Source organism: Tenrec ecaudatus, chromosome 1, assembly GCF_050624435.1.
Source record: "Tenrec ecaudatus isolate mTenEca1 chromosome 1, mTenEca1.hap1, whole genome shotgun sequence".
Lineage (NCBI taxonomy): Eukaryota > Metazoa > Chordata > Mammalia > Afrosoricida > Tenrecidae > Tenrec > Tenrec ecaudatus.
In genome coordinates this window covers 38926438-38951378 of record NC_134530.1, presented here as the reverse complement: position 1 = coordinate 38951378, position 24941 = coordinate 38926438, and the positions used below count along the sequence as shown (strand labels likewise).

Genomic DNA, 24941 nt, shown 5'->3' with positions numbered 1-24941 from the left:
TGGTGACTCGTGGGCAGCCTCTCCTCTGGTCCCCATCCCTGGAGCTGTAACTCAGGGCTAGCCTCGGCGACAGTGTTCACAGAGGGCTGCAGGGCCTGGATCAACAGTGGGGGGAGCCCACCCGTTCACCGTGGAGCAGATCAAGCGGCCATGGTGCTCGGAGGAGTGGGGGTGAAGTGGGGCTTGTGAGAACACAAACCGCCTCCACCAAGGGAGAAGCAGTGGTGCCGATGATGAAACCCCAAACCAAGCCCGCTGCCAGTGAGTTGGTTCTGACCCACAGGGACCCTGTCCACAAGCAGGTGCCTGTCTCTGAATCTCGGAAAGGCGATGATATAAACGGGAACGGCAATATCCTGCAGGCGCCGGAGGCCAAACAGAGGACAGTGGTTTCTAGGGAGAACCCTAGCCGGCTAAGAGAAGAACTTTGGGCCAGCGGCAGGTGTGCCCCTTAACTGGATTGCCCCCGCTGTGGGAACCCCTTGCTGGTAGAGCCAAAAGCTGTTGCCAGGGAATTCACACTGCCCAGGAGCCCCATGATTTATTTGGTTGTCCCTTCTTTTTTCGGCTGCTGTCACCTGTCCAACTTGTCTCCCAAACTTTGTGGCTGGGTTTCACCCTGCTCGCCATTGTCTTCCCAACTGCTCCTCAAGGCTACAACCCCAGTCCTCTTGAGTCCCTCTGCTTTCCAAAGGAGCCTAGTCCACCCGAGGATGAGCCGCTCTACCCTGCCCCCACCCCACCCCACCCCACCCCACCCCAGTGTCCGCAGCCTGGAGCTTATTGCCAGGTGACTCCCCGCCCCCCCCCCCCTGCCCCCAAGCGGACGTGGGCTCCAGCCGCCTCTCTCCCGGAGCCTCATACCTCCTTCTGGCGGGCTGAGCGCATCTCCAGCTCTTGGAATTGCCTCTGCACGTCCTCCATTGCTGTCTTCGCCCGGGCTTTCTCTTGAGCAACGCATTCCTCCAACATCTGAAAGGCAGCGAGCGGGTTGTTGGACAGCCACAGTCACCGTTTGGTAAAGGAGAATCTCAGCTGGGCTGTGTGCCTGATCAGAGGCTGAGGTCCGCAAGCCCTTGAGGACAAGACCTGGGGTCTGGAGGCTGGCAGTGGGCAAGCGAGAAGCTAGGGAAGCCTCAGTTTCTCTATCTGTACAGTGGAGACAATAACCGCGCTTTCCGCAATGAGCTGTTGTGAGGACCGTGTGGTCGCTAAAGGTGATCTTCTCCTTCGCCTTCCCGTTATGTCTATTTGATGGAAACATACCAAGAAGAAATAATCTAACAATTTCAGCCCTCAGTTTTGCAACTGGTCACATGGTTGTGGCCGGTGTTTAGAACTACCTCTATGTCTGTGCCACCCGTTAAGTATCTCCATTACACTCAGAATACACCTCAACCGGGCCTGGTTCTTTGCCAAGGGCTAAACCCAAACTTGCATTCCCTTAAGGGTCTGCACTATGAGTGGTCATGCCAGAACTTGGCTGTTGTGTTCTGTTGGCTTTTATTACAGGGCTTGGTTGTACTAAGATACATACTCAGGGGGTCACCTGGATTCCTGGTAGATTCTGCTTCTTTTTCTTTAATTTATTATTAATTGCGCTTAATAAATATACATATAAGATCATTTCATATGTCAATCACATCCAGAAAAGGGAACCTTCTTGGTTATAAATGCAAACCACTTAGTCATAAGGATAAGCCACCTCTTTTGTCATTTCCACTTTGCAGAAGAAGAAATAGACTGAGAGAGATGAAGGGACCTGCCCAAACTACAGGTCAGTCACTCGAGCAGGGATTCACACCGGATCCATTTGACTCCCCAGCCTGTGCTCGAACTCAGGGGTTGGCTCACTGTGACCAATGGAGCAAATCCGGCCCACTGATGGATTTTGTAATAACGTTTTACTGGCACACCTCCATGCTCATTGCCTAAGTGTTGCCTCTGGCTGCTTCTGTGCTACGAAGGCAGAGTTGAGTCGCTGTAACAGAGACTGTCTAGGCCACAAAATTGAAACTATTTATTATCTGGCTGTTTGTGGAAAACACTGCTGAGCAACATCATGAGTGTCTGTACAAACAAGGTGTGGTGAACAATTCATAATAATTATCATTAAAAGAGATGCCATCTTGGTAAAGGAACCTAGAATTCCCTACAGTGTGTCAAAGTCTTCAAACAAAGCAGAGTCTATGAGCTTTCGCAAGGGTCGGGGTGAGGGGAGCCCTGGGATACAAGGAAGTCTCACTTGAAATGAGAGGACCTGGAAGAGTTATTAAGAGCCTGCGGTGAATGCAGACGATCCAACCTGGCTCGCTGAAGTGAGGAGGACTTGCAGCCCTTGCTGATGAAGATCAAGGAGTGCAGCCTCCAGGGTGGATGACAGCTCACTGTAGAGAAGGCCAAAGTCCTCACAACTGGGCCAACAGGTAACAGCAGGGTAAGCAGAGAAAAGGTTGATGTTGTCAGGGATTTCGTCTGGCTTGGAGCCACAGGTAATGCTCATGGAAGCAACAGTCAAGAGATCAAAAGACCCATTGCATCAGGTAAATCTGCTGCACAAGACCTCTTTCGAGTATTGAAAGCAAGGGCGTGTTACTTTGAGGAGTAAGGTGCCCCTGACCCAAGTTATAGTATTTTCAATGGCTTCATATGCACGTGAAAGTTGGACACTGGAATCGATTACAAGGATCTACATGTGACCTCCTCCCGGGGGCGGACAACAGAAAAGGGGGTGAAGGGAGACGCCGGATAGGGAAAGATATGACAAAATAATAATTTATAAATTATCAAGGGCTCATGAGGGAGGGGGGAGCAGGGAGGGAGGGGAAAAAGGACCTGATGCCAAGGGCTTAGGTGGAGAGCAAATGCTTTGAAAATGATTAGGGAAAAGAATGTACGGATGTGCTTTATACAATTGATGTATGTATATGTATGGATTGTGATAAGAGTTGTATGAGTCCCTAATAAAATGTTTAAAAAAAAAGAAAAGAAAGTTGGACACTGAATAAAGAAGACCGAAGAAGAATCCATGAATCCGTTTGAATTATGGTGGTTGGAGAAGAATACTTACTGAAAGGAGCATGGCCTGCTAAAAGGACAAAGCAATCTGTTTTGGAAGAAGTACGGCCAGTGTGCTCCTTAGAGGCAAGGATGGCGAGACTTCATCTTACCTACTTTGGCCACTTTATCAGAAGAGACCAGTCCCTGGAGAAGGACCTCATGTTTGGTAAAGTAGAGGGGCAGCGAAGGAGAGGAAGGTCCTCAGGTAGATGGACTGACACAGGGGCTACAACCATGAGCTCCGGCACGGGAGCAATTGTGAAGACGGTGCAGGGCTGGGCAGAGTTTTGTTCTCTTGTCCTATGGGTTGGAATCCACTCGATGGCACCTTGGTAGTTACATTCTGTCAACTCGATAAATTAGTGCAGGGGTGGAGTCTAGCCTGTCAATCAGGTCACAGCCTGAAGCTGCTTCCTTGGGGATGTGGCCTTTTCATGAGGATTCTGGGAACTTCTTCTCTTTCTCCCTGGAGGTGGGCCTCACTTTCTCTTCGATTCACTTTCCTGCTGTTGAGACTCTCGGAGAGCTGGAGAACCCAGGTGGGAGAAACGCCGCCAGTGGTGAGATGCTTCCACTGCCACTGGATCCACAAGATTTTTCACCCACCGGCCTGTGACCTTCCTGCATTTGGCATTGCATGTGCTGCGTGAACCTGAAGAGGAATTTATGGACTGGTATTGGATTTATGAGCTAATATTGGACTTAGGGACTTGATCTGGACTGGGCGGGGATGTTCCTTAATATACATTACTCTTTGATATAAAGCTCTTTCTTATACATATGTGAGTGTCCCTGGATTTGTTTCTCTAGTCAACCCAGATGAACACAGCATCTAAAATCACCACCTGTCACTAAAGTCTGAGGAGGTGTTCACAGGTGAACCCTTAAAGTTAAGCTGTCTAGGGAACAGAGACCCTCAAAAGGAGCTAGAGCAAATGGGAGCAGTCTCCGTTCTCCTTGGGCATACACCTGATGTGGCTTCCTCCCTACGTAAGGTGGCCGAGATTTGTTGTGTTTATAAGAGGGCCCTTGAAGGCCCGAGGGAGACGTGGAAGTTGCGTGGTGGAAATCTCACCTTCCACGAGGAGGCCCTGGTTCGATTCCCAGCCAATGCTGCATGCCTGGCTGCAACCACCTGTCCGTGAAGTGATGCTCTGACATTGGAGAGGCTCCAGCAGAGCTGCCTAACAAAACGGGCTGGGAAGGGATCCGCGTACGATCATGCAGATGATCAACAGCTCATCCTGCCACGTACGGGTCCTTGCCGTGAGCTGGGCACCAGTTAGCATTGGCACATTGTCAGGGACGATGCTATAAACACCACGTGCCGACTGAAGCCAAAATGTAAACAGATGAGGTCAGAGAGCTGGAACGCTGCTGCCGCCTGGGAGAAGTTTCTCAGAGAGGACTAGAGGGAGGAGGAAGAGCGTTTGGTTCCGGGTGGGCTTCTAGGTTCTTTTTGTTCCCTGCCCCCACTTTAGCACTGGCTTTTTTGATACCTAATCTGTCTTCAAGAGCCCTGGGCTGCTAATTGCAAGGTCAACAGTTCAAAACTAGGAGGCACTCCTTGGGAGAAAGATGGGGCTTTCTACAGTCTTGGAAACTCACAGGGGCAGTTTGACTCTGCCTGCAGGGTCACTATGAGTCGGTATCGACTCGATGGCAGCGAGTTTGATTTTTTTTTCTGGGAAAAAGTTATTTTATTATTATTATTTCTAATCCTTTTATTGGGAGCTCTTACAGATATCCCAATATTCCATAGTTCAACCACATCAAGCAGGATTGTATAATTGCTACACAATCAGTTTCAAAACTTTGCCTTTCTTCTTGAACTCCTTGATATCAGTTCCCTCTTATCCCCTCTCTCCCCGACCAAACCCCCTACCTCCAAGAACCCGCATTTATTTATTTATTGTCCCCTGTAAAAAATTTTTGTTTATTTGATTTTTTTGGTTTTTAATCCAGTCTTCATAGTTCAAACCCCCATCGATCCCTGTGGTCCCAGTGCTGGGATGCAGAGCATGACTGGCCTGGGCACAGTGGCTCTTCCTTCGTAATTGTTTACTTGACAAAAGGCAGGAAGCAGAGAAGGAAGAAGGGAGAGAAAGTGGCCAAAGGGGCAGGGAGCTTTTCTGAGCTCAGGGGAGACAAATTAGGGGACAGAAATAGGAGAGAGGAGGCTTGTGAGCATTTGTGGCAGTGAAGGCAGGGGTTAAGATAGTGGCAGTGGCAGGGCCAGTCCTCTGCAGGGCAGAAAGGAGGGGCTGGGGAAGACTTGGGAGCCCTGAGGGGCTGGGCTCCGCTGTCTTCATGGGGGCAGCATGCAACTGGCCCTCCACGTCTATACCCACAACAGTAATCAGTAATCTTACGCCGGTGTTCCTGGACCCTTTACCAGTCCCAGTACACGGGCTGCACCCTCACCTGGGAAGACCACATCTGGTGTAGGAGCCAGCACCAGTACGTCATAGCGACTTACACACTGAGCTGCTCACCACAAGGTCAGCAGTTCAAACCCAATCAATCCACCAGCGGCTCTGAGATAGAAAGATGTGTCTATCTGCTGCTGTAAAGATTTCAAGTCCCAGAAACCCCGCAGGGCAGCTCTATCTTGCTCTCGAGCCTTCCAATGAGCGGGAATCGACTTGATGGCCATGGGAGCGTGGGTGGACATTCTAACAGTGCAAAGTCACCAACCACCAATCTATGATGATGGCAATCACTGTAAGTTCAATTCATGGCAGGTCCCTAAATAACAAAACAAAGAAACGTAAGTCAATGACGAGACGTGGCTTATTACATACAGATTCCTGGCCTTGGCCATAACTTCTGGTCCAAGGGGTCTAGGGTGGGGACATGACTCTAGTTTTAACAAAGCGTCCAGGTGGTTCTTCTCAGGCACCTTTGGGAGAACCTCCCTCTAAGACTGGGTGATGCTCCTTTTATAACAGAGAAGGTTGCTGGGATTGGAACTGATAATCTCATCATTGAAAATGTGGCTTTGGAATACAATAGCACCTTGCCCTGCTAAACAGTCATTGCAGGATACCCATCTTCCCGACATGATCACTGAAGACAGATGTGTGTGTAAGCAAATGTGGTGAAGAAAGCTGATGGTGCCCGGCTATCAAAAAGATATAGCATCTGGGGTCTTAAAGGCTTGAAGGCAAATAAGCGGCCATCTAGCTCAGAAGCAACAAAGCCCACAGAGAAGAAGCACACGGCCTAAGTGAATACAAGGTGTTGAATGGACCATGTAGCAGATACAAAGGAACAAAAACAATCATTGTGTGATCACCTTCCTCACAAAATCGCTGAAGACGAAAGTGTGCATAAGCAAGTGTGGTGAAGAAGGCTGATGGTGCCCGGCTACTGAGAGATATAGCGTCTGGGGACTTAAACGCTTGAAAGCAAACAAGCGGCCATCTAGCCCAGAAGCAACCGAGCCCACACGGAAGCAGCACACCAACATAGGTGACCGTGAAGGACAGAGGAGACCAGGTCTCCAACAACAAAGGTGGGGTGGTGGTGAGAATCACATCACCGTGAAATAGGGGGAGTGCGTGATGGGGACCCAATGCCCATCTGTAGACATCTGGACACCCCTTCCAGAGGGGTAGTGAGGAGGAGATGGGCCACCCAGGGTTCAGTGTAGCAACAATGAAACTCAAAACCTTCCTCTAGTTCCTGAACGCTTCCTCCCCTCCCAATCATCATGACCCCAATTCTACCTTGCCTTGCGGACCTGGTTATACTAGAGGATGTACAGCGGTGCAGTGGGGACCTGGAGGCACAGGGAATCTAGGACAGACGAACCCCTCAACACCAGCGGTGGGAGTGGCGACACCAGGAGGGAAGGGGGTGTAGAAAGGGAGAACCGATCTCGGAGATCTATGTGTAACCTCCTCTCTGGGAGATGGGCAATGGGGAGGCGGGTGAGGGGAGATGCCGGGGAGTGTAAGATAAGATATAATAATGATTTGTAAACTATCAAGGGACCAGGGGTGGGACCGGGGAGGGAGGGGGATGGGGGGAAAAAAGAGAAACCGAGCTGATTCCAGGAACCCAAGTGGAAGATGAATTATGAGAATGACGAGTGCAACGAATGTATAAGGGTGCTTTACTCAATTGATGTATGTACAGACTGTGATAAGAGCCTTATGAGCCCCAATAAAATGATTTAAAAAATAAATAAATAAAATGTGGCTTTGGGACAGTTCTGTCCACACCAATGAGGTACTTGTTTGAAATGCAGATCCCAGACACTGCCCCAGAGTCACCGAGTCTAAATCTGCATGTTCACAGGAACATCAGTTGATTCATAAGCCACCTTGAAGTTTCAGAAAAGAGCTCTGGTGGAACTATGGGATATGCACTGGGCTAACCAGCAGGTTGGTAGTTCAAACCCACCAGTTGCTCCAGAGGAGAAAGACGAGGCTCTCTGCTCTGGTAAAGATTTACAGCCTTCAATGGGACATGTCCTCATAGAAGGGTCACAAGGAAGGAATGAATCAACCAGGGTGCAGTACAGCACTGATGAAACACACAATATTCCTCTGGTTCTTTGAGACTTCCTCACCCCCACTATCATGACCCCAGTCCTGCCTTTCAGTTCTGGCTAGACCTGAGCATGTACAGATAAGAGTTCATGACACACGGAATGCAGGTCAGACAAATCCCTCAGGAACAGAAATGGGAGTAGCAATTCCAGGAGGGTAGGGAGAAGGTGGGGGTAGAAGGGGAGGGAGGGGGAATCAATTGCAATGATCGACGCATAATCCCCTCACCCTTCAGGAGCATGAACAACAGAAATGTGGGTGAAGGGAGACAGCGGTAGGTGTAAGATATGAAAACTATAAAAACTTACAATTTATCAAGGGTTCACGGGGGTGGGAGAAGAAGAAGAGCTGATACCAAGGACTCAAACAGAAAGTAAATGTTTAGAAAAGGATGATGGCAACAGATGTACAAATATGTTTGACATAAGTGTTTTATGGAATGTTATAAGAGCCCCCAATAAAATGATTAAAAATAAAGATTTACAGCCTTGGAAATCCTATACAGGGCCAGTATGAGTTGGGATGGATAGGTTTGGGGGTTTATAGTTGGAGAAGCGCTGCTGTGATCCTCTTTAACTGGTTTGGTTTCCGAAGAAAACGAATAAACCAAACACCCTGTCATAAAGTTGATTTCGATGCATAGTGACCCTCCGTAGGGTTCCTGAAGCTGCGAATCTTTACGGGAGCAGGTACCGTATACACTGCAGTATAAGCCGATGCACCTAATTTTACCACAAAACCCGCATTAAACATGTGCTGACAAACTCGGTTTATGCATGAGTATATACGGTAATCTCATTTTTCTCCCCCGAGGTGGTTTGAACCAGCAACCTCGAGGTTAGCAGTTCAGCTACGATCTGAGAGTGCCATCAGGCCTTCTTGGGTTTGGAGAAAAGCAAGCAATAATTCTGGCCCCTTGCGGTCCCTGTTGTATATACAAGGAGGTTGGCAGTTCAGACTCAGCAGCTTGTCTCCCAGAGACTGGGAGACTGTCTGCTCATGGATAGAGTGATAGCCCCCAGCCCCCAGCCCCCACACCAAGGAGGGTGGTGATGTATAAGAAAGGACCCTGGCCATGCATTTGGCTTTTTGGCTTGGTGGCACTGTGGGTTAGACATTGCACTGTTAACTGCAAGGTCGGCAGTTCAAACTCCCAGTTGACTCTGACTCCTGGCGAACCCACCAGCGCAGGGCAGAGCTGCTCCACTGGGTTTGCGACCTGTAAAGGCTGTCTGCTGTCTTCCCAGATGGGGTTGGATCGCCAGCCCTGTTGGCTAGCAGTTGAGCGCCGAATCCTGTGCGCCGCCTTAGAAATTTCACTACTCTGGCCTTTCCATGTTGGATTCTGCCTTCATTTCAGAATTCCAGCTCCAACTTAATTCCTCAAAAACCGCCCAGCCTGTGTAATTAATTTAGTCCCATGGCGCCAAACAGGGAAGGGCTGGGGTTTCTCCCCCTAAGGACGATGCCCCTGCTTTCTCGTAGAAAAAGAGCGTTTCACAGGGTCCAGGAAGAAGGCGAGGGCTGGGACACCTTACCGCCTTCTCTGCCGTCAGCCGCTGGATCCTGGCTTTCAGCTTCTCTTCCTGCTCCAGCCTTTCCTGGGACAGCTTCTCCTTTTCCGCCAGGTGCTCCCGAAGCTTCTCCTGCAGCATGGCCTGCTGCGTTTCCTGGAAGCTGTCACTCTTGGCCTGCAACCAGGGAACCAGAGCTGATGAGGCACAGGGCTGACTAGTATCATAGCCACGCTTCTTTACACGTTCTTTTAGGAGAGCAGGGAGGACAGGGGTTCGCACACAGCTTTCTTCAAAACAGAAAAAGGGTGTTTAGCCTACTGACCGGCCGGACGCCGTAGGCTGTGCTGTCGTTGGGTGCCATGGCGACCCTGCGCTGTCCACACGATGCGGAAACAGTTAAGGACTCGCATTCTGGCTCTAGACCAGTGGTTCTCAACCTTCCTCATGCCGCGACCCTTTCATACAGTCCCGCATGTGGTGGTGACCCCCAACCATAAAATTATTTTCGTTGCTACTTCCTAACTGTCATTTTCTTACTGTTATGAATGGGAATGTACATATCTAATATGTAGGATGTATTTTAATTGTTACAAATTGAACGTAATTTAAAGCATAGTGATGAATCACAAATATTTAGTAATTATATATTGTGAAATATTTATTTCTAATGACAAATAAATGGAATTTTGTCTTGAAGCATTGTGTTGTGTGGGTAACACTCTTGAAATAACAGTAAATGATATTGCTACATTTTGGGACAATATGCATAAGAAGTCAACATCTTCATTCCTTAGACCATAGGAAATATGTTTTCTGACGGTCTTAGGTGACCCCTGTGAAAGGGCTGTTCAATCCCCAGGTTGAGAACCGCTGGTCCAGACCCAAACCCAGCTCTGGTTCTTTCTGGATGCCCCACTGTCTAGCAGCGAGCACGGAGACACCAGGCCAGAGCTTTTGTCTCCATCTTTCCCCCAGCTAGCTGCGTGACACTGGAAAGGTCACCTGGCCTCTCTGGACTTGGATGCCCATTAAGATAAAATGAGGAGCATGCACTGGGTCAGGGGTTGGACAATTAGGCTGCACATCAAACTCATAACTGCAAAGTCAGCAGTTCAAATCCACCAGATGACCCTCAGGGGCGGGATGGGGGTGGGGTGGGAAGTAGCTCCCTATTCCCGTAAAGAGTCCCAGTCTTGCACACCCACAGGGGCAGTGCCGCGCGGTCCTGGAGGCTGCTGTGCACTGGAAACGACTCAGGGGCAGTGAGGCTTGGTTTTGTTTGGGTTGTTATGCACATTATTGTGCGAGGAAGGGGAAGCTTTCTGCTTCTATAAAGATTGTCAGCCTCGGCAACCCGATAGGCATTTCTGTGAGGCGGGACTGACCCAGTGGCCATGGGTTTGGGGTCGGGGTTTATTATGGCAATAGTCACTGGAGGGATATGATCCCTAAGGATTGTTTTGCCTTTTTGTGTCGTGTAGCCTTTGACCATCCTGCTGCCCATCCTGCGATCCCTCTCCGTCGTCCACTGCATCTAATAAACTCAGCTGGGTCATCGGAGCCCTGGCGGGGTAGTCATCTTGTGTTGAGCGGCTAACCTCAGGGTCAGCAGTTGGAAACTCCCAGCTGGACAGATGCAGCTGTCTACTCCCGACAAGAGCTAGTCTCAGACATCCCCAGACACAGCGCTGGCCTGTCCTACGGGGTCTCCATGTGTCGGAATGGACTCTGTGGCCCTGAATTTTGGCTTGGTATTCTGACAGAGGAAAATAAGCAGTGTGATCTCCCCTTGCCCCCCCCCCCACCAGAAGGTCCGACAGGGAGGGGCCCACAGCCTGCCCTTGGCGGAGGATGTGGACAGATGCGCCCACGAGGGAACAGCCATGCTCTAAATGCACCAGGGTTCCGCTGACTGGGGCGTGGACCCCATGCAGGACGGCCCCCGGAGTCAGAACAGAGCTGTGCGTCTCGGCCTTGGCCGTGGCTGGTTCTAGGGGAGTAGACAGCCAGGTTTTTCTTCAGAGGGGCCCTTGGGTGGACTTGAAGCTCCCATCTTTTGGTTAGCAGCCAAGCACAGCGCTCTGTAAAGGAAATGACGCGAGGAGCGTAAATGACCGTGGGGTGGGGGGCGGGGAGGATGGGAAGAAGTGAGGAGATTACCTGAAGGTCCTGGATCTGCCTCATAAGTTTCTGATAATGTTCCAGAAGATATTTCAGGTACAGGGGCAACCCTTAAGAAAGAGAGGCGAGAAGGAGGCAGGGGTCAGTTCATTTCCACTCCCTTGCTTTCTCAATGTTGTCTCAGCACGTGCAGATGGGCAGAGGCGGGCAACGCTGCCCTCTCATCCAAATAATTCAGTTGCCACCCAACTGGTGTTTTAAAAAGGGTAGACCAGCCCTGCCTGGGCTCCTGGCTACACTCCCGCTGTTGGAGGTGGGTGGTGACAACCCGTCACGAGGACCGTGTGCGCACAGTGGGGAGAAGGCATGAAGAATCTGCCCTCCATCTTCAGGGACTTATGCTTTAGCCGAGACACAGGTGTACATGGACAATACACTAGTGGCCCTCGAGCCAGCTCCGACTCCTGGTACCTCGGAGTGTGCCAGCATGGAATTGTGCTCCACCGCGTGATCACTGGCCCATCGCCAGGCCTTTCTTCCAAGGCACTTCTGGGTGGACTTGCACCACCGACCTGTCAGTGAGCAGTCAAGTGTGGAAGCAGTGGCCGGGGTAAGCCCCACTCGGGGGACTTGGCACGCACACTGGGAGACATGGAATGACGGCGCAGGCAGCTGTAGGCCTGAAGGATGTGCGGGTCTCGGAGGAGGGAGAGACCACCCTCGGGAGGGATCCAGGGTGGAGCTATGGATTGAACTGTGCTCCCTTCTCCCCTCCCCCTGGTGCCTCGTGTAGACAAGGTCTCTGAGCATGTGAATAGTTAAGCTGACAGGGGTCATACTGGAGTGGGGGTGGGTCTTAATTAATCCCACCGGGGGGTGTCCCATCTGAGAGAAAAGACCCAGAGAGAAGATGGGCACAGGGCACAGGGTGATGCCTGGGAGACTTGGGCTTAACCAAGAGCTGGGGGCGGCCAGAAAGGACCTCCCTCGGGAGCCTTCTGAGGGAACATGATGAGTCAAGGCACCCTGAGTCTGGAGCTGGGGCCTCCCGAGCGGTGTGAACACTGGCTTGAGCTCACGAAGGCAGCCGCTCTGTGGTCCTTTGTGTCCGCAGTCCCAGGAAAGGCAGACAGAAGCTTGCTGCTGGAGGAGGCTCTGGGCCTGGATATTCTGGGAAGGCAAAGGTCAGAGAGGCCAAGGGCAGGGTGCTTTGGAATGGGGGATGTGGTAGGATGAATAATGAGCCCTAAAGACTTCAGGGTCTGGTGCCTGAATTAGGGTCAAAAGGGCCTTTACCTATGGGACTGAATTTGGAATCTCGAGGTGGGGAGATGATTATCTCAGATCATCTGAGTGGGCCCAACGTAATCCCAGAAGTTCAAGTGCGAGAGGAGGATTGAGCAGAAGACTGGCCTAGAGACAGAGAGGACTAGAAGCGGGAAGCAGAGAGAGATTTGGGGATGCTTTGCTGCAGGTTTTGGAAATGGAGGAAGATGGAGTCCTTGGGTCAAGGACTGTAAGAAACGTAGCTCTGAAACCTGGGAGGGGAGGGGGAAGTAAACCCACCCCCAAACAGCCCAGGCTGTCCAGTTGATTCTAACGCACAGAGACGTTCTAAGACACAACGGAACGACCCCGGAGGGTTTCCAAGGCGGTAATCGTCAGGAAAGCAGACGGCAATATGTTTTTCCCACATACTGGCTGGAGGTTCGAACGAGAACTTCTTCGAGGTCTTAGTGCGGACGAGATTGATAGTGTTGTGAGCTGTCATCAAGTTGGTCCCAGCCCATAACAACCTGATGTACAACAGACCCAACATTGCCTGGTCACGCTCACCATTGGCCTATCACTGTGGTGGTTACCCAACAGTGAAGGGGATAAAGATGCAGTGGGTCCCAGGGAATCATATTCCAGGAATATGATTTTCCAGAGAGTAGAGCCTACCAGGCTAGGAAGGCTGTGGATGCCGCAGACGACGGACCTTGTGCCCAAAGTCCCTGAGAAGGAGAGAGAGGGGAGATACAGTACAGCGGAAGTGGGGCAGGAGGGCAAGATGGGCAGAGAGAGTTGGTGAGGGAGTACAGAAGGCCACTTCCTGGGGCCGACATCACTGATGGCGTAGCTTTCTAACAACTGTCATCACAAGGAGTGGGACCAAGGTCATTGTTATGACCAGGAGCCCTGTTGGAGCTGTGTGGCTGTGGACTGTGAACTGCAAGTTCTGCAGGAGCTAGATGAGGCTGCCTGCTCCCATCAAGGTCTATAGCACTGGAAACTCTATACAAAGTCCCTAGGAGTCAGAATTGACACAATGGCAGTGAGCGGTATCAAGTATCAAGGACCACATTTACAACAGGGAGGATCATTGGTGGTGTAGTGGTTATGAGCTGGGGTGCTAACTGCAAGGTCAACAGTTTGAAACCACCAGCCACTCTGATGGGGAAAGATGGGACTTTCCACTCCTATAAAGAGTTCCAGTCTCAGAATTCCACAGGGACAGCTCTACCTTATATTACGGGATCACTCTGAGTCAGCATCGATTCAAGGGCAGTGAGTTGTTATTTTTTAATCAGGTACTATGCCAGGAATTATATATATATTCACTTATGAAGTCTTAAGCAGGACAAAGCCATGAAGATAAAGCATTTGGATGAAGGTAACAATAGGCCACATGGCGTTCCTAGTTTTAAAAATGACCTCTTCCACACTTCAGATCACCCAGCACGGAATGCATTTGCACTTTATAGGTGAAGCAGCCTGTGGTAATTACATAATCTGTCAACTTGAGGAAGGGGTGGAGTCAAGCCTGTCAATCAATTTATAGCCAATGAAGCTTCTGTGTGGGCATGGCCTTCTGAGGATTCTGGGAACTCCTATGTTCCTCCTTGGAGGTGGGACCCACACTCTCTCTGCTTTACACTCCTACTGACAAGCCACAAGGAGCTACACTGATGGAGCCAGAGCCCTGGAGCTGGAGGAGCCACCTGGAGACCCACACCAGTGCTGAGATACTTCCACCGCCACTGGATCCACAAGAATTACCACCCACTGACCTGTGATCTTCCTGCATTCAGCGTCATTGCATGTGTTGCGTGAGTCTGAAGAGGAATTTATAGACTGTTATTTGGCCTATGGGCTAAGATCACAATTATGGACTTGATCTGGACTGGGATGGGATATTTCCTTAATATACAACTACTCCTTATAGACAGCTCTTTCTTGTACACGTGAGTGTTTATGAATGTGTTTCTCTAGTCAACCTGACATCAGGACCCATCAGGGCACAGTGGGTGGTGGGTTGCATTGCTAAGCCCAAGTCAGTTCAAACCTACCAGCCATTATTGGGCAGGAAGTTGAGGACTGACCTTGAGCTCTAGGACCACCATGCACTCGATGGCGGGGAGTCTTTGGAACCACAACAACTATCAGCAGGGATGGGTCTGAGACTTCGGTCAGCTGCAGCCTATGACAGGCGCAGAATCAGGTCACAGTGGGCTCCAAAGGGCAGAGGAGGGGGAAGCCAGGGTGCTGGCCGGTGAGCTAGGTGTCTGAGTATGTTTCTAGCTCAGGTGACGAACGATAACATAACTGGGTTTGGTTATGAATCCATCTCTTTCTTCCATTTCTAGTTACAAAAGGTACTCGGGCATGTTACAAAACTGCAAACCCAGGGATGGGGAGGGATGGGGATTCCTAAAGTGCTCTTGGTGCTCTTGCTGACCAACTAGATCACAGTAACTGTCCTACCCAGCCCTCTTAACAGCCAGGTGTCTCCCATCCCGCGTTTTTTTGGTTGCTGCTTTTAAAAAAATGAATGGAAGCACATGCTGCATATTATATGACTCCATGAGAACGTGAGTCTCTTCTCCTTCATTCAAAGATACTGTATATATTGGGTCTCTGAGACAGCATTTTTTCCTGCTGGCAAGGAAGCCTTCTCTGGGCAACACAGCCTTGCAGAAATAGACACAAACAACTGAGCTAGCCGAGAAGAACATCAAAAGTCCTTTGTTTGCCTTAGCTTCAGTTGTCCAAGAAGCCTGAGAAGGTAGGCGGGGTGGGGGGCTGGGGGGGTAAGGGGGGAGTATGGAGCTAATTTTCCAGCTTCCTCCGTGGACATCACTGTTTCTTGAACCCCCAGCTGGACCACATAGCATACTCTTCAATCAAGAGAGGCTCAGGCCCACCCGCATGTGAGCCCTGCACAACCTCCTCGCCTTCTCTCTGAAGCCTCCTCAAGTCACGGACACATTTGTTTTTGCTGTTTGCTTCCATTTATGCAGCGCCCCCGCCCCCCGCACCGCACAGTGCATGCCGAGATGCAAAAGGTTTTCATTCTCTGATTTTTGAAACTTTTATTGAATGTTCTGGCTTGAAGGCCATTCATGATAGGGAAGATAGGAGCGATTGGTCCTGTGTCCTTTCCGGTTTGTAAATTTTCACTCATTACCTTTTTCGTGTGACTGAGGCGAAGGGTTCTGTCCCGTCCTTTGGTTACTCCATCTGCCCCAAGGTGGACCAGCAGCTGCTCTTCCTCACGATTCTCATGCAGCACTTGGCCTCCAAAGATGCTGTTGCTTTGTTGTCGTCCTTGGCAGTATTTTGGCCAAGACGCAGCATTTTCCGGATTTCTAATTTTTGTGATATATATATATCACACATATGTACAGATGTCTGCCAGTTTTTGTATTTATAAGCAATGATGTGCCTTTTTCAAGATAGACCTAAGTTATCATTACAGGTCATCTCGTGATGACTGATGGTGAATCCCTACCCTTGTCTGATATCTTTCTCTCTCCTCTTGCTAGACGCCAGGTGAACAGGTTCTGACTCATAAGGACCCTTTCGTCTCAGCTGAGATAAAGGATGAGTAGCTCATGAGAAATTCACTAGAGACATCCTGTTCTCAGCTGCCTATCCCCTGGTACTGTCCCTGGCCAGAGACCACAACATACTTTTCCTCTGGACGGACTGAAGTCTGTTCCAAACTGAGAGGTTGCGTGTCTTATTCCCAGCACACGCCTCGGCAGGTCTAAGGCAGAGCCCCTCCCCTCCCCAGTCTCCATCACCGCCATCGCACCGCACGGTTCTTCCTGGTTGGTGGGAAGCCAGTCTCGTTGGCTGATTTTTCGAAAGCAGATCTGCAGGCCTTTCTTCCTAGTGGGTCTCAGTATAGAAGCTCCATTGAAACCCCCTGGGGCAGCGGCTGAGGCTCGGCGTGAGGTTAAACGAGCAGTTTGGCCATGAGACACAGGCCTCCTGCCTGGAAGCTGAGAATTCTGTCTCGGACCCACCTCTTCCTCCTCATCTAACAAGACAGCCTGTTGTTTCCCTTTCTCTTGATTTGGGCCTGATTATTTCTGGATTTGTAGACTGAAAGAGAAAACGCCTCTTCGCATCTGCTCCCCCTCTTGTTGCGGGGCTGAGGGATGGGCTCTACTCTTTAACCTTCCTGTCCCTGCCCTCCATCCTCCTTCTCTGGGCTTCTTAGAACCAAGCACTGGGAACACAGACACAGTCACTAGGCCCCTGTGCTCTCTCTGGCAGTCCTGAGCTACTTGAGGTCCAGCTGGCTCTGAGTTGGGCAGCCCCACGCAGGTCCAAGCAGAACTGTGCACCATGGGGCTTTCAATGGCTGTGATCCTCTGGAAGCAGATAGCCAGGCCTTTCGTCCGACGGACCTTTGGGTGGGCACAAGCCTCAGGCTTTCCATTAACAGTCCAGCATCCCATGAACTGTGTGTACTACTCAGGGGCCACCGGAGAATGTTATTCCCCAAAGACAAAAGAGGAGAGACCGTGTTGTGGAAACATCCTTGTGCTCCAGGCCCGCTCCTCTTCCCACTCAATCATTTCTTCCCAAGGGATGGCCAGCACAGTCAGTCTACAGCTATGAATGAAGTGCTGCTGTATCAGAGCTCACACACTGAGCACTCCTGGTGGCAGGAGGCTGTGGAGGGCAGTGACAGCCCCCCATCCATTTGCAGGGCCCCCTTGGGGATGAAGCCTCCCTCCTCTGGATGAGGTGTTTGTGTCTTTGTCTCTTTTAGGACTTTCTCCGTACTCTCCATCCATTCCATTGGAGATGAGGTCTCTATTGCGTCCGAAAGTAACACTGCTCACAACTGGACTGATAAGCAATGGCCTGATAGATTGGGATATCATCGAAGCTGCCAAGGACTAGGTTTTCAGGACTAGGTTTTACTCGGGTCCGTGACCCACGCCCACCACCCGCCGCCGTCAAGAATCAATCGGTATACCGCACGCGGCGAGTCTGCAGCCCAAGCACTCTTTATGGCATTAACAAGCAAAGATGACACTTTGAGGGCGAAGGTGTGCCAGACCCAGGCCCGGTATTTCCAGTCACCTCACACACCTGAGAGCCGGACACCGAGCAGCAGGGATGCATTTGAACCCCAGTGTCGGCTAAGTGCGCGGATTGCCAGAACGAAATCATCCGGCTTGGAGGCCGGCAGGCTCGCCTCTCACGCGTGGGGCCACGTTCTCAGGAGAAGGACATCATGTTTGATGAGGCGGAGGGTCCCAGGACGTCCTGCCAGGAGATGGACCGACCCAGAGGCTGCAACCACGGGCTCAAACGCAGCAACACCTGTGGCGGTGGTGGGGACCGGGCAGGGCTTCGCCCCCTGGCGCGGGCGTCCCTGTGCATTGGTCTGACGCGATGGGGCCTGACAGCAGCGTGTGGAGAGTGTGCCTCGAGGTGCTGAGGATCCGCCACCATCTCCAGATGAGGCGTCCGGCCTGACAGCTGCCTCCTCGGCACGGGATCGAGGATGCCTCGCAGACACTGCATGCACACCATCCCCCTCCAACTGGGTCCTCACGCAGCGTGCCCGGTGGAGCAGAGGAGCTGCAGCTGTCCTTTGACACAAGCCAGACACGGAGAGGGTGCAGGACGTGTCCTCGGTCCCTGACCGCCGCCTTCAATTCTCTTAGAGGCCTGTTGCTTCTCCTCTTAAACATCCCAACAATCCTCTCTTTTCCTCATCTCAACTGCCGCCCAGGCACCACCAGCCATCACCTCCTCACTCCTGTTCCCTGGTCTTCTCTGGGGGCCACCTTCCGTATCTGCGGGCAAGATAGCCGTCTCCCAGTGCAAGCCCAGGCCGTGAGCTCCTTACTTAGAACCTCTCATCAGCTTCGGGTTGCTCTAGGATCAAGTAGAATGTCTCGTCGGGGCCACGTGAGTCTCTGCAGGGCTCCGGCCCTACTGGCCCAAGCTCATCAGCCTCACCCTATACCCACCCTCTCGCTTCTTTTAGCCCCTTCTCTGCTCCGTGCCCCTCCACGCCACAAGGCCTTTGCCAGGCCACTCCCTCTGACCAGAGTGTGCCCCTTGCCCCTGTCTGACGGAGAACTCTGCACCCTGCAGACTCCCTGCCCTCTGGACCAGGGCCGCCCCTGGCTTCTGCTTTTGAGCCCTTGACTCTACTTCAGTCTTGCATCTGTTTGAGTGATGGGTGCTTAAGGGCCACTCCCAACCCTGCTCTTCCCACTAGACTGTTACCACTGGGAGGGTGGGGCTAGCACGCGACTTGATTATGGGGAGTTTCAAACCTCCAGCAAAGTTGGAGCAGTTTTATAGCAGCCCAGTACATGCCTGGCCTATATTCTACCTGCTTGCACCCCATTCTTCCTCGGCCCCACGCGGTGCTAGCTGCCTGACAGGCAGCAATGGGTCTCCACAAAAGGAGAGCAGTTCACGGCCTCCCGCTTTTAGGACAGGGCCTGAAGGAAGCGCCGGGGGAAATGGGCCACCGCGTTCGTCTCAGGATCGTTTGTAAGCGTGGAAAATGGGAAACCAATGCTCACGGTAAACCCGGACTCTGCTGTGGAATCCGTTCAGACACATAGTGGCCCTGAAGGACGGAGGCTTGACCGCAGGCAAATCCTGGCACAGCCCACCCAGTGGGAGTCCTCACCACCCATGATGGCGATGAGGCTGACCCACATGATGGGCATTGTGGTGCAACGATGAAGAACTCCAAGGATGATTTCGTGTAATACTGCTTTAATGCATTCGTTTTTACATTGTGGTTCAAATGAAAAAACAAACACGGAGATGGTGTGGGTTCTGTGCCAGAATAGCAACAGGACAGAATAAAATAACAAGACCCCAGCCTGGGTTGAGAGGATGTCCACTCACAGGACCGAGGAAAACTGCCCGCCCCAGAGGGTTCCCCCCCTGTCATCTTAACAGAAGCAGACTACCAGGTCTTTCCTCCGTGGGGCTGCTGGTGGGTTTGAACCTCCAGCCTTTTGGTTAGCAGCTGAGTAAGCTTAACCATTTGAAGTGTCCGGAGACTTCCAAATGGTGTAAAAACTCATTGTCATTGAGTTGATTCCAACCCATAGCAACCTTGTGTAGTACAGGTGAGAGCTGCCTCGTGGGGCTTCCGAGCCTGTAAATCTTTAAGGACACATCACATGCTGCCCCAGCCCACTGACCTTTCAGTTAGCTGCCAACGACGTAACCACTGTGCCACCAGGATTCCTCCGTGCCATTGCTGTTGATCGGTGCCGTGAGTCTGTCCTGACTCATAGCGACCCTCTGTCCCACAGAACGAAACCCATCCTCACCATTGGGCTTATGCTTCAGCCCGTTGCTGCAGCTGCTGTGTAGATCCAGCTTGGTGAGGGCTTTCCTCTTGTCCGCTGTCCCTCTGTCCCCCTCCTCACCATAAAGCTATCTGCTTCACCAAGCACGATGTCCTTCTCCAGGGACAACCTGACATGTCCAAGGTATATGAGACCAAGTCTCACCATCCTTGCCCCTCAGAACATTCTGGCTACACAGCACTTCTTCCAGGAGATCTGTTTGTTCTTTTGTAAGTCCATTGGAGTTCCAATATTCTTCTCCAGCGCCATTGATTCTTCTCTGGCTCTCCTTCAGTGTTCACTTATATGTGAGGTGATTGAAAATACCATGGCTTCGGCCAGGTGCACCCATGCTTTTCAACACTTTAACGAGGTCTTGTGCAGCAGACTTACCCAGTGCAAACGTGTCTTTTAGCCTCTTGACTGCTGCTTCCATGAGCATTGATTGTGGATTCAAGTAAGAAAAAATCCTTGACAACTTCAATCCTTTCTCCATTTATCGGGATGCGGGATGATGCCTGCTGGTCCGGTTGTGACGATTTTGATCTTCCTTCCATTGAGTTGTAAACCACACTGAAGACCGCAGTCCTTGGTCTTTATCAGCAAGCGCTTCAGGTCCTCCTCACTGTCAGCAAGGCTGGGTCATCTGCGTACTCCAGGCTGTTAATAAGCCTTCCTCCAGTCCTGATGCCTCGTCCTCCTTCCTGTGATCCAGCTTCTGCGAGGATTTGCTCAGCGTACGGATTGGCTAAGTATGGTGAGAAGATACAACCCCAATGCACCCCTTTCATGATTTTACACCATGGACCACAACAGACAGACGTTAAAGTCGTTGACGGGAGCCCCGGTGGGGATGTGGGCTACTCCTTGAGCTGGTGACAAGGCCAGTAGTTTGAATCCACCAGCTGCTCTGAGGGACAAATGTACAGTCGTAAAAATGTACAGTCGTGGAGCAGTACAGGGGCAGTTCCACTCTGCCCTAGATGGTCACTGTGAGGCTGCACGGACTCAGGTGGCAGGGAGCTTTTCTGTTGTGGTTTATTTTTTAATGTAGATCATGTGTGTTCATGTACTTTAATCCTCACCACAAACCAGGAAGGTGAGCACGCCTATCATTCCCCTTTTACAGGGAAGGAAACTGAGGCACGGGGAGGCTAAGTAAGTTGCCCTGAATCCTGTGACTATTTCTGCGGGAGAATGTCTTTGGTGTTATACCCCAAATAGTAAAGACGCTAGTGCTAAGAGGTGGGGTCTGCCAATGTTTTCATTTCATTTTGCTTTGGCCTCGGTCCCGTCTCGTTTTGCTACCCTGATCCGGTCCTGTGTGTGCAGTGTGTTTACAAAGGAAAATCACTTCTCCACTGCAGCAAGGAAAAGATCGGACTTCGGCCACCTGCCGAAGGGGCCTTTCTCCACAGGTGTCCCCTCCTGACAAGATTCCACAGGACACCTGAAGCCTGGCAACTCTATGCGGGAGGGAAGCCCAGTCACCTTTGTCGGAGCTGGGTAGGTGGATGCCGACGTCCCCCAGGAGCCGCTCGGTCTCCTCCAGCCAGGACAGCGAGAGGCCCAGGATGTCCAGTGCCACCTTCTGGAGCTCTGAGACAGGTGGGCTCACCTGCAGGCTCTGAAGAAGCTCCACCTCCTTCTTGAGGTCATGGCTGCAGCCGGGCTTCTTCAAGCAAGCCTGCAACGAGGTGAGATCATGAGGGCCCTGGCCGGGGGGGCGGGGGTGGGGGGGAGGGTGGTGGGTGGCCAGAAATAGCATGGACATAAGGAACAGGAAAAAAGACTCCCCCCCTGGTCCAGGAAGCAGGCCCATCCCCCCTTTCCCACTCTGCGGCCTGCACGAGCTTCTGACTCATCCCCGTCCTTCTCCCCACGCGCTCCTCTGGGCTCTGAGGGCCACAGGGACCCCGCTTTGAGGTTTGCCATCTATGATTCAAATCAGAACACCCACTGCCATTGGACCAGAACGACATCGGGCTGCTTCTATTCATCGGTTCCTGCCGACACTGCCGCACAAGCCTCCCTGATTAGAGTGTGCCGATGAGCCTGCATCTGCACCGACTCCGCAAATAGCCGCTGCTGATTTCCACAGAAAGCAGAAGCCGCTGCCTGCTTAGATAAGCAGCTCCCCAGTGGGGGGAGGGCGCAGGGAGGGGGCACTCCGGTCCTGCCTTCTCTGCATCCCAGGGCCACTGGGATGGAAACAACTTTCCTATTGCTGGACCCCAAGGACACAGGTAAAAACCAGGCATGTTGTGTCAATTCCTCTGGAAATTACAGGGGCCGGGTTCCTTTTGCTGGGGTTCAGGGCCTCCCGAAGTAAGTGCCTGAGGGCACTCAGGGCCACCCGGGGCTCACCTGGGAGCTGTGCCTTGAAAGCCTCTGTCCTCTCCTTACACACGTTTCTCCCGCCAGAGAGACATCTGCCCAGCCTATTCTTCACACACACACATGCACACTCACACGCACACACACGCGCACACACACGATCATTGCTGTTCGGGGTTCCAGTCCATCCATGCCACAGGGTCATTCCAGAACGCAATGTGTGGAAACATGTCCCGCAGTCAGTGGATGGCTGCAGCCACCGTCCCTCAGCACACGTGTCCTAGTCTCGGGAGGGCGCCCCCAAGAGGAAGCAGCCCAATCAAGACAGCGGCTCTGAGGGGAATCTCCTGGGGCAGGTGAGGCCAGGCAGAGGGGTCCCTTGGAAAGCTGCCGTGACTGTCTGTTTTCAGTTTGGAAACTGGCTAGCGGGGATGGGTTTTCTCACCACAGGACACAGGGCGATGCTTGGAGAAGAAGTCCTCAGAAAACAGAAACTGGCCTTGGTGAGAAAAGGCCCTGAAAGTCGTGCTGAGGGATGGTCCGCCCCCACGGGGCAAGGCCTGTCCTTCGAGAGTGGCCTTGGGAAACCTTCCGCAGCCACCCGACAGGCCTGCGCCTGTTCCTGCAGACTTCACGGCCGTTTCCAGAGGCAGCAAACATTTCAGAGGGACACGCCTTGAGCCCCTCCAGGACTCCCAAACTGCCATGGTGGCCGCAGCCTGCTCCAGGGGCCGGGGACGGATGGAAAGGCCACCTCCACACCGGGAGGGGATGTGGGGGGACAGCAACTTTTGATACTCTTGTTTCATAAAGGGGCCTAAGGTTTCCTAGCAATGCTTTCTGACTTACCACCCTGTGGAAAACAAAGATTTCTCCCAAGTTATCTCCCCCAAATATATGCCAAACTGAGCTGCTTGCTTCACGTGGTGAATGACCATACACTTGGAGGTCAGCAGAAGTAGGTCAGGGGTTATTCTCCCTAAGGGTTATCAGCCATCTAGAGCAAGCAGACACCACTGTTTATCTCGCAACAAGTAGGACCCACTCCCTTCTGATTAAAGATAGTAGTTGTCTGTTTCCTTGTAGAAGACCCCAGAGAGGTCAAACCCGCCTTAGGATGACCAAAGTTAAGGCCACCATCACGAATGAATCTAGGGTCCGCCCACCTTGTCACATGTATACCTCTAGTCCCTCCCATTCCTATGTGCACACCCCTAGCTCATCCCCTTCCTGTCACACTTACACCTTCCGTACATCCCATTCCTATGGTGTGTATGCCTATTGTACTGCCCCTTCCTGTGACGTGTGGGTACCTGTAATCACACACCCCTAAGTAGTTATAACCCTTGGTTAGCAATAAAGTTGGGCTCTCCTGCTCTCGCTCCCAGGATCTCCCCACGAGGACCACCAAGCGGGGCTGAGGTGAGCATGCCACCATGAATTGTGTCTGACGTCATTACTTCAATCTCTCCTCTATCTCTCATGCTCTCTATGACTTCACTATCATCTTTACTTATCACTGTACAATTGCGCCTGCCGGACTAGTGATGATTTGTTGGGGGCCCTCCTTTCCCCCGCCCCACCCCCTCCCCGTGTGTGTTGGCCACGTATATGTATGTATGTCCTTTCCCCTTCCCTCCCCCCTAATTGCTTCTGAACCAATACTGGCTCCACCCGGTGTGACAAGGACATGAGTGAGATCTGTGAGAGCCGGAACCTGATGAGCTGCCTTGCTTTTCCAGTTCTCACAGGTTCACTGCCTGGCAGCTTCCCACCGTGCCCGGGGTCTGGCTTGCTCAGATCTCACAGTCCTGGCTACTGGTGCGAACGGTCAGACACTCAGCTACTGAATTGAAAGGCTGAATTGAAAGCTACTGAATACCTGTGGGTCTCTATCTGCGAGGGCCACCGTCACTGACCACTCTAGGGAGTCCGGTTCCAGTCTGCACAGAGGGGGTTGCCTCAGTGGCAACTGGTTTGGTTCTAAACCGGACAAGTCAGTTCCCTGTATCCCCACCCCTGAACAAGAAGCACCGAGGCCAAGGGCGGGGGGCATCTGTGCGGAGCTCAGGAGGGGCCACCTGGCAGCTGTTCAGGGACGTCCCCAGCTTCTCGATGCTCTCTGTCAGCTCCTCCTGCTTCGAGTCACTCAGCTGAGTCCCCTTGTGCAGCATCCTTTTTTTCTGCTGGAAGGTGACGCTGTCCTCACTGACCTGGGTGATCTTCTCAATTAGCTGGGGAGGAGAAGGGGGAGAGGGATGAAGCCATACGGCCATGGGAGGAAGGGGCTGGCCACCACCCATGTGAGTCCCCATCTTAGCAGACCCCCGTCTCACCAGGTGGCACACGCGTGGGGGAAGGCTGAGAGGAGGGTGCCGGCCCTGCGTCCAGGAGGCATGTCCTGGGTCAGAAACTATGGCTAGACGATGGCTAAGAGTCCCAGGCCCCTACTGGTGTCGCGTGTGTGTGTGTGTCCCAAGCTCAGCAGGCCAGCGGCAGTCAGTCATCCCTAACACCGAGTCTGTCTGTCACACAAGGGCGGGTTTTCCTAAGCCCATGGCGTGCTTCTGTATCTGTATGTCGGCGAGAGGAGCCAGAAAGGACCTCTCTGAAAGGATCGCACTCCGTGCCCCAGAGAAGGACTGAGCCCAGCACGCCCCGTGTGTGTGTGTGTGTGTGTGTGTCGGGGGGGGGGGAGCCTCTTTTCTCACTGTCAGAGAAGGTTAAAC

The 24941-nt window shown here is 52.1% G+C and overlaps 1 protein-coding gene across 1 annotated transcript in view; it reads right to left on the bottom strand.

Annotated features, from left to right (window-relative positions):
- Window positions 1-24941, bottom strand: part of FHAD1 (forkhead associated phosphopeptide binding domain 1) — a 145393-nt gene that overhangs the window by 45441 nt on the left and 75011 nt on the right. The window contains exons 12-16 of the mRNA XM_075561659.1: window positions 24294-24446; window positions 21367-21562; window positions 11297-11367; window positions 9158-9310; window positions 865-972 (exon numbers count right to left, since the gene is read on the bottom strand). Coding sequence (XP_075417774.1) covers window positions 865-972; window positions 9158-9310; window positions 11297-11367; window positions 21367-21562; window positions 24294-24446 — 681 coding nt within the window. The remainder of the gene's footprint in view (window positions 1-864; window positions 973-9157; window positions 9311-11296; window positions 11368-21366; window positions 21563-24293; window positions 24447-24941) is intronic.